Raw genomic sequence first — 9,480 nt, forward strand, 5'->3', positions numbered from 1 at the left:
GCAATCCAAGGTCTGACTTCTAAGGGCAGGTCTGGCATCAGCTACCACCCCAACTTCCCATCTCCACAAAAACATCCCCACAGCTTTCACTGTTAGGTGACAAAAATGTCAGAAAGTCAAGTTCTCTCTATGTAGTGGCTCTGAAAGCCTGAAATAAGATGGACATCACAAGTATTTAAAGCTCTTCAAATCCTCTAAAGAATCCTGTTTGAAAAAAAAAAAAGAATCCTGTTTGACCCGGTGACACTCCAAAATTGGAATTTAAAATACACTCCATGTGGTCTAGTGGGTAGAAAGGTAGTGAAGAGGATATTGTTGGGAAAGAGAGTGGAGGTAGAGAGAGTGGCAAGGATCTGTGCCGTCCTTTTGGTTATTGTTCCCGAACTGCAGCAGGGAGAAGCAGACATTTTTTTCTCTGGTCTCCCCTAGGACCCGGGACCTGAAGTGGAGTGCAGTGATTATTAACAAGACAGAATTTCCCACCTGCCTGGGAGTGAGCAGTTCAGGTACTACAAGTAAACCAAACCCACAGCATCATCCTCTCTTGTCTGTACCTTTGTGAACTGAATGAAATCGACACAAAAATGCACCCAAGTCACTTGGCTGGTTCTGCTGTCTGTCAGGGCTTTGCATAATTGGGGAGGGGAAAGAGGTAAATGATTGAGGGCAGAGGTGGAATGAGGCATTGTCTGCAGCCTGACTGACCACTGACTACATGCCCCTTTCCAGGAAACAGACCTTGACGTCCAACAGTCTGCAGCTCTGAAATGATCTTTAGGGTCAACCTAGGGCCCTCTGAAGGAAACCCACGAACCTTTTCTCAGCTCATGTGTCTGTCTTTACAGCAGAAAGATCTGACTCATTTTTTCACCAGGCTGAAGATGGTGACCTTCTGTCTACATATAATACAGAGGAAGACAGCTCGACTTCATTATCCAAGTGCTTGGGGAGTTGTGATGAGGGGATGAATTCTCAGGTCATCCTAGGAATGGCCAGTCTCTAAAATAAGAAGGGCTAGGAGCTGGAAACACAACACCTGGACAGTGGGAAAATATCACCTCATTGTCTCCTTTTAGATCTCAGATGGATGCATCTTTTCTCTTGTTCTTTGCACTTCCCTGTCCTCCCCACGTAGACTGTGGAAGAGAGAGAGGGCTAAGGTTTATGGGTGGGAGGAGAAACAATCCTACCCCTCCCATGTTTCCTCTTAGGACCTAAGGAACTAAGGAAAGGGCCAAACTAAACAGTTTAAATCACTAGGTATGAGGCACATGAGATAATACTCTCTGGGTTTTTTTGGATATACCCTTGAGTATTTGAGCCCTGTGTTTATAGAAAGGCCCCACAAAGTCACTGCTATTCAGTGTTTGGGCAGGGGTGAGGGAAGTAGGGCAGCAGAGTTGAATTTGAATTTTATAATAATTAGTTTTGAAGCCAAAGATGCCCTCAAACAAAGTTAGCTCTATCAAGTGAGATTTGAAATTATACGGAAGTCTCAATGAACTATTCTGCCTGGGGCAGGGTAGCAAAAAGGTGGAAGAGACAGGAACCACTGCCTTTGGTGGCAGTCCTGACCGGAAGTCTCTAATGCATGCTCATCAAAAGGGCTCAGTGTTGTTTGGGCCGGAAAGATGTTTTTGGGCTCCTCTGCTAACAAAGAATCTGGCCATGAAAATCCAATTTAGTAAGCCTCTCTTCATGTGGAGGGCCTGGGGCAGGGATGTTGTAGGACCTGGGGAATCTTGGAGCTAGAATGGAGCTGAGAGATGACCTCCAATCTCTTGGTTTTTAACAGAAGAAGAAATTAAGCTGAGTCACCCATCTGGTTAGCGACAGAATTAAGACAAATAGAGCCCAGGTTACCAAGCAGGTAACCAGTCTTTCCACTACAGTACAAAGTTAAATCTTGCCACAGTGGGAAGGTTTGGGGTCACCACGCTTACCTTCTTTCTCAGGTGTTGAAATGAACAATTTGGGGGTCTGCATCTGAACATTTGGGAGTCTATAAGGTTGATGCCATTCCCACTGGTGGGGTGGGAGGAGACAGGCCATTCATATCAGCACTATCCTTTCTTAGATGCTTCCGTCAGATAAACCTTGAAACTGTCTCCCTGTTTCTAATACAGAATCCACAATTCTTCTGAGAAAAGGAGGCAAATCAAACAGCTTGGAATTCAGAGCCTCCTTCAGGCAGGGTCAAGAGACCAACAAAAAGAGGGAGTACCTCTGCTTATAGCATTGTCTACACCCACAGGGCTCCACACTCTTATTTGTTCTGCTAGAGTAAAATGAACCTCGAAATACCTGCCCAACAATAACTTATCTTAATTTTTTCCTTGGTTATTTTGTGTGTATGTTGAGGGAAGGAAGATGGCCAGTTCGGGAGAAAATAATTCCTTTGTGGATGTTAGTAGGAGGTAAAAGGTGGGATAATGTTCCCCCCACGCTGGGAAGTACAAGCTGCAGATCTAAACTAAGAGAAAATAAAGAAGAAATGTTCAGTTGCATTTTCACTGGAAAAAATTCAGGACTTCTTTCTGAGCCAAGTCCCAAAATGTGCTTTACCCTTAGCCTACTAAGAGGAAGGGGATTGCCCAGAAGCTACAATTGAACTAACTGCACTCAGTGGGCAAGAAAGACATTATATTTTGTGCTTGAGACATCAGCATCTGTTGACTAGGGCAAGACATAATTCTCAACCTGCCAAATTGAGGGCAACTTCCACCACCCTGGGACCCACCCCAGAAGCTCCAGTGAGACCTATCCTGCTTCCCAATGGCAACACTATTTTCTTCTTTTAAGACTTTATTTTTATCTCATGAGACACTCTTCTGACTATTCTCATGACCCAGGGAGTTATATGGATTCTCTGGCTTTAGGTTGTTGTAGGGACGGCTGAAGTCCCCCACATCACAAAGCAAGATTCACTGACCCAGTGAAAGACCCATGGGGAGATGTGGGATTCCCAGCTAGGCATTCTCACATACTCCTACCAAATAAGAAGCTACATTTTCAAAGACTGTTTGATTTGGCCTTGTCCTGGCCTTATCCTCAGAATCTGAGTTATCTTAAGTGGAAATATTGTAGGTAGTCAGATACCTGTTTTTTAATGCTTCCTAAGAATATAAACATGTACCTTCACACAGGTAGAGTGAACAAGTAGCAAGCAGTAAGGGGGAAGCAAAAGGCCTCAACAGTCTTCTGCTTGGCCATGATAATGGAAAGCCTAGAGCTGACATGTGATCAGGTCAGGAATTTCTAAGCTCACGAATGATGCTTTGAGGGCTCAGGCAGGGTAGACTGGGACACAGGTGGAGCTATGAAACCTGTCGGTGGGGGAATCTATAAGAGTCACAACAGTAGACAGTTTTGCTTATGAGAGAAGGGACTGAAGCAAAAGAAGGTGTGTAAAACTTGACACAGTGTGGTTGGTAATGCATCAGATCTTCCTGGAAGCAGAGTTAGTAAATTCTTACCTTGGAGAGAGAAATGGGGTACCTTATTTCTTAAACATCTCATATCTAAAAATCTGTGTTCTATTAAACTCCCAACTGTCTCCAGACAGGACCAATCACAAATAAAACATTTTTAAAAAGCATAGACATCAAACAAAAATTTCCAAAGTGAGAATCTACAACTCTAGCAGACAAAGGGTAAGAAAATAACTGGGGATGGGGCTGTGTGAGGAGGTACATGGAGGCCTATTTTAGCTTATAACTGCTTCCCAAGTCTGTCTCTCCCTAGAGTTGTCAGCCCCAGGGCTTCCTCTGTTACAGTTCTTTCTTAGGACTCATATGCAGGGAATCTCTTCCTTCCCAGGAACCTGCTTCTCAGGTTCCCTAGACTTCTCACCCTACATGGTACCCTAGACATCACTTTCCACTTCCACTCTAAGTTTCCTCTCTTACCACGTTTCTCCTATTCTGCTCATTGCCTCCCAGATCTCCTCACCTAGGCCTATGTCCTCTCTAACCTTCTCGACAAAACCCCCTAATCCCTCGCTTTTTTGCCCAGGTACCCCCTCTGCTTCTCCTTTCTCCACTGTCTCTCTGTTCTACCCCAGCCGTACCCCACCGAGGAGCCTCGCGCACCCAGCTCCTGGCTGTCCTCGGTACTCTGCCCTGACCCGTGTCCCGCCTTTTTAGGACCCCTTGACTCTCCGTTACCCTCCCCTAAACCTTAAGCCTCGCGCCAACCTCCCCGACCACCCGGGCCAGCTTTCCCCCCTCGAGCCACAGCCCAGGCGGCTAAGCCCTCTTCCCGCCAGACCCCCGCCCGCGTCTCCCCTCACTTCACGCCCAAGCCCCTCAGGCCCCGCCCCCGGCAACCGAGGCCCCGCCCCAGCGCTTCGCCCAAGCCCCGCCCCTCACTCACCTGCGGCAGCTCCGCGCGCGCGCAGGCTAGGGGGGTGTGGGAGAGGGGACGGTATTGGGGAGGAGGGGGGCGGGGCAGCGGGGGTCCCCCACTCTGGCCCGGGCGGCCCAGTGCGGGGGGAGTGGGGTCACTAAGGCGGCGGCAACCGGGCCGGACCCGGGACCCGGGCGCTCAGCGGCGGCGGCGGCTCCATCTCCATCAGCGGCTTCACCTGAGAAGGGACCGGCCCCCCCCCATCAACCCCCCCCATCACGGCCGTCCCCCCTCCCCCGAACAACTTCCGGTCCCACTACCAGGCGACAGGCGGCGTGGCCGAACTCCGAGCGTCCCCAAGCCGGGGAGACTGCTGGGGGAAAGGGAGAAGAGCTAGGGGAGAGTAGCCGAGCGCCGAAAGATTCAAGTCGGAGAGGCGCGGTCGCGTGCGGAGGGTAACTCAATGACTGCCCCTTCATCTGCATCTGATTTGCAAACTAGGCGCACATTGGACACCCCACGTGCCCTGGCACATCTGCCCCTAGTGCCAAGTTTTGCCCTGCCCCTACTAAGAGAATACTGTTTTTAACCTCTCAGCATTCTTTGCCATTCCTGCCAAGTGTAGGAATGGGGAGGGGCGGGGAGGAGCTTAATAATGTCAATTTTTAAAATCTCTCTTGGAGGTATTCTGAGGTCAGTCACCTAAGCAACGCTACAGATGCCGGCCGACCTCAGAGAAGGACGTCCCACTTCTTGACGTCCCTGCACCAGCTTCCCTTCTCTCCTCCCACCTTGTTTTGGATTATCTCACTACGTATTCCAGTACCAGCGCACCTCCCTCCTGCAACATGCTCACGCTCCAGTCTTAAGAAGTCCCAAAAGTCATAATCTTTTTTCAGAGTTGTATACTTAAACACTTTATTGATGTATTTAGAAAAGTGGAACTATAAAGGGGCAGGATTTCACCCCTCGCAACCGTTGGCAACCCAGAAAGTCAGTAGAAAGTTGCACATACACTTTTCTTACACATATCCACACACATTCTCTGAAGACTCCCAAGAAGAAAAGCAAAATAAAATGGTGATATACATTAGAAGTGTAGGTGGGGTAGGAAGAGAAGAGTGCTTGTTTACAGAATTTCCCCCCCTTCTAGCCCCCTGCTCCTGCAGCTCTCAACTCCTGGCACAACAGGAGTTACGTAACATAGTGTCATGGGAGAGCTGGTGCCTGCTTGGAAATGTGCAATGTGTGTATCTATGTGTGGTTTAGGAAGGCACAGTACAGGGTTGTCATCCAAGAAGTGATGATGAAAGGAAAGGTTTTTCTGTGGTAAGGAGGGAAAAGGATGGGTATGGAAAGAGGTTGAGAAAATGACTCTGGAAGTAGGTAATTCCATTTCACCTTCTCATGGGGTGACACGGACGTGGACACGGTGCCAGGCGTTGCTGAGCACACCTCGCAGGTTCCAGATTGGGGCCACCGTGTCTGGTTGCACATTGTAGCTGTCATCTACAGCCTTACAAACAATGTTCAATTCCTTTTTCCCAGCTGGCACAGGGGCTTGCAGCTGCCATAGCCTCCAGGCCCAGGCCTTTCGGGGGCGCTGTTCCTCTCCATCCAGCTCAGCCACCTGCCAGGTTAGGCCCCCATCCAGAGACACATCCACCCTGACCACAGCCCTCCCACCACCACTCCATGCATAGCCCTTGATAGTCACCTCCCCTGATTGTACTGTCTCCCCATCCTTGGGCTCTGTGATGGCCGACTGGACTGGAAGTTCCTGAATAGATGGAGCTGAGTCAAAATCTACTGTGTCCCAGTCCACAGATGGAGAGAAGCCTTTGTAATCCCGCCGCTGCCAGTGACTGTAACTTTCCTCTGGTTCCACACTCACCTTGCCCACCCATTTGACATGGCGGGCACCCACCACACCAGGAACCACCACCCGCACAGGGAAGCCATGGTCACGAGGCAGAGGTTGCCCATTCATCTCATATGCCAACAGGACCTCAGCTTCAGGGTCCATGGCCCGAGCCAGAGGGATGGATGCTCCGTAGGCAGTCCCTGTGGGGTCTGAGTCCAGTCCCTCAAAGCACACGTGGGCCTCAGTTTCACAGAGCTGGTGACCAGCCTTGGCTAACACATCACAGAGGCGTGCCCCAGCCCAGCATGCAGTGCTAATGGCCCCAGTATTCCACGCCAGACCTTTTACTTCTTTGAACCGAGTCATCTCAGAGCGTCGGTTGCCGGCGCACTGAAGAGTGACTGTGATCTCGTGCTTAGGGAACTGGTACAAGTCATCCAGGGATAGGAACAGTGACTGACACCCAGGTGGCCCTACTACATGCAGGCGATAGGTTTCTCGGTCCAGGTTAGGTACAGGCAGATGGTTCCGGGTGAAGAAGATAGGGTTAGGTGTGATATAGTTTTCTGTCAGCAGTTCAGGGGGGGGCTCTGCATTAAAGGGGCGCTGGCTATTGACCTTCAGGGCTGGGTGACGTATAGGATCATCAGCGTAAGGGTCAGAGGTCTGCAAAGTGGAGGGTGCCTTGTCTTCAGGGCTCAGCTCCCCGACCTTGTACTGAGCCAGTATCTCACGTACATGGGGCTGGTCATGAACGGCATAGAGGGCCCAGAAGGGCTCTAGAGGACCCCCTGCTGCTAGCATCAGCTTTGATGCCCCTCCTGGGTGTAGGTCCACAAATTCTGTAACATCAAACACCTCACAGCCCAGAGTCACCCAGATCCTAGTCTCAGGGCTGCTGTGAGATCTCACTTCCTCTCTTGTGTATATGTGTGGTGACTTCTCAGCAGCCTGCAGGCAGGGCAGGGGTAAGGCAAAAAGAAACATAAATAGTAAGAAGGAATCACTCTAGTTCACCCTGATCCAACCCATAAACTCATGGCCACTGTGAAACAGAGGTAGCAGACTCCATCTTTACTCTGCAGGAAGACAGTATCACCATGGGCTCTGTGTTAATAGCCTGGGTTGGCTGGGGAGCTTAGTAGGGCCCCTCTGTTCTGACAGTGAAGTCCCTTCCTTCCCCACTTACCCTGCACCGGTGGTCATGATAGGCCAACACTGCACCAAGGCCTAGCAGAGTCCCCATGACTCTCCATCCCCTAGGGCTGGAGTTATCACCAGAGAAGGCAAGGCTGGGGCACTGGGGCTGAAGTGAATCATTTGTAGAGCAGGCCTGAATGCAGAGCCTTGAGGGGACTGACTGGAGCCTGGAAGAGAGAGAGGTCTTCTTAGTGGCACACTTCCGATCATATGAGAGAGACAGTGAAGGCCTGGGGTTTACCAGGTTGGCCACCGGTTCCTTCAGTTGGGACTTTGTTTGTCCAGGGATGGGTGGGGCAAATGGGTGAGCTATGGCTTTCCCTTTCCTCCCTAGTAGTCACCATCTCAACTATCTTATCTGGTAGATAAAACATCATAAAGATACTGGGGGTGGGAGGTAAGGGCTAGGAGACGAGTTCTAGGATCCGATGGCCTACCTGCAGGCCTGTCGGAGACGTGAGATCACAGCCCTGTGCCGCAGCATTGTGGCAGACCTGTGGGAAAAAGATTCCAGGATCAAGACAGGGAGTTCTGGAAGGGGATGATATTAGGGCAACTTGAGGAAACCGGTGGAAGAAGGTAAACAAGGAACTCCCCGGCAAATGAGGATACTTTTTCTGTGGTAATGAGGCCAAAGGATGGGAGTGTGTGTGTGTGTGTGTGTGTGTGTCCAAATGGGTCCTTAGAGAAAAACCTAAAGGACTTCAGAGAGACTGTGCTGACAGGATGGAAGGGAATGGGGCTGGAGGGAGGGGGTTGGTCTTCTAGAATCACCTATCTCCCATCCTCTATTCTCTACTTTGTCCACTACAGAGAACAATGTTTGGGGCCAAGGGCCTAAAGGACAGAAGCCAAAATATCTACAGTCCAGTTTGCTGGTTTATTATCTCCAAAGTCAGCAGAGGACAACTGAGGGGCAGACTAACTTAGATAGGGAAAAAAAGGTGAAAAAGGTAGTGGTAGCCTAATGGGATGAACGAACTCAGATTCTGGAGTCGAACTGTTTTGGGTTTGTGAAACCGGCCCAGCTATTAACCAGCCCCATTGCCTAGGCAAGATACCAAGCCTCTCAAAACTGTGTCTCATCTGTGAAATGAGATCTACCTAGCAGAGTAGCTGTGAGGAGCAAACAAGTAATAATGTTGTCTTTGAAGGCCTTTCAGTCCCCTCCTTTCCTCTACCAACCTTAGGGAAAAAGAAAATAGAACCCAGCTGGGAAGTGGACCCCAACCCAGGGTCCCCACCCCTACCTTGTCTATGCCATTCCTGTGAACTCAGCAAATTGGGAAGTAATGGCCACAGTGTCAGGGGATGCGCTAGGGAAGAAGTAATTTTTCCACTCTGCCCCGCAGCAGTTCCTTCCTCAGAGCACTGAGCAGATCACTGACCCCGGGAATGCCAAAATAGGGAAGAGTGAGAAAAGTCCCAATTGCTAGTGAAATGCTAAAGAGGGGGGCGGGCAGGGAAACTGCGAGGGCGAAGGCAATAAGAGCAGGAGCAGAGTCTGCATTTTACCCCTGGGCCTTGAGATCCTCCCTCTCCCTCCCACCTTACTTCGACGCCAGCAGCCTACTTATAATAACCAGGCTGGAGTGGTGCAAGTAGGGCTGACTTACAGGTGAACTTGGTCAGCCCAGGGTCCCAGGTTTGGGAGAAGCAACCTTCTGCTCCAAAACAGATGCCACACCCCTTGTGCGGGTGGTGGCCCCTTACTCCCCAGGGGCACTTTAGGTAGGAGGGTATATCCAGCCCCAGAGCACCAGCACCCAGTCCCCTGCCACTGCCCAGCTGCTGGCACAACAGTGTCTCGTAGCAGCTGGGCAGCGGGAGTGGAGGCGGTACCGGCAGTTTTTGTTCGAACCCATGGGGTTCGGAGCACTCCCGGGTCCCAAGTTACCAGCCCTTATCGCCCAGGTTACCAGCCCTTCCTCCACCTCTTCCCTCTCCCAGCCCCCCAACCCCCTTACCGGGTTCTGCGTCCGCTCTGCGGCTGGTTTACCCGCCCGGCTCCAGACGACGGCTGGCAAAGGGGCGGGGCCAGCACCGTGACGTTGGTCCAGAATGAAGGA

At 50.7% G+C, this 9,480-nt stretch overlaps 1 protein-coding gene across 1 annotated transcript; it reads right to left on the reverse strand.

Annotated features, from left to right (window-relative positions):
- Positions 1-5,241: 5,241 nt before the first annotated feature.
- Positions 5,242-9,476, reverse strand: SUOX (sulfite oxidase). Its single transcript, XM_021687173.1, has 4 exons — positions 9,379-9,476; positions 7,849-7,905; positions 7,401-7,578; positions 5,242-7,162 (listed from the first exon to the last, which is right to left on the reverse strand). Exons 2-4 carry the CDS (start codon positions 7,893-7,895, stop codon positions 5,753-5,755), a joined length of 1,635 nt encoding a protein of 544 aa, XP_021542848.1. The 5' UTR covers positions 7,896-7,905; positions 9,379-9,476; the 3' UTR covers positions 5,242-5,752.
- Between the last annotated feature and the right edge of the window lie 4 nt (positions 9,477-9,480).

Source organism: Neomonachus schauinslandi, chromosome 5 (genome assembly GCF_002201575.2).
Source record: "Neomonachus schauinslandi chromosome 5, ASM220157v2, whole genome shotgun sequence".
Taxonomy (NCBI): Eukaryota; Metazoa; Chordata; class Mammalia; order Carnivora; family Phocidae; genus Neomonachus; species Neomonachus schauinslandi.

Excerpts from the sequence above, each read along its gene's own strand:
- SUOX (XM_021687173.1), bottom strand. The coding sequence starts at position 7,895 with ATGCTGCGGCACAGGGCTGTGATCTCACGTCTCCGACAGGCCTGCAG. Across the intron at positions 7,579-7,848 it reads CGTCTCCGACAGGCCTGCAG|GCTCCAGTCAGTCCCCTCAA; the intron begins GTAGGCCATCGG and ends TCTCTCTTCCAG. Across the intron at positions 7,163-7,400 it reads ATCATGACCACCGGTGCAGG|GCTGCTGAGAAGTCACCACA; the intron begins GTAAGTGGGGAA and ends CCCTGCCTGCAG.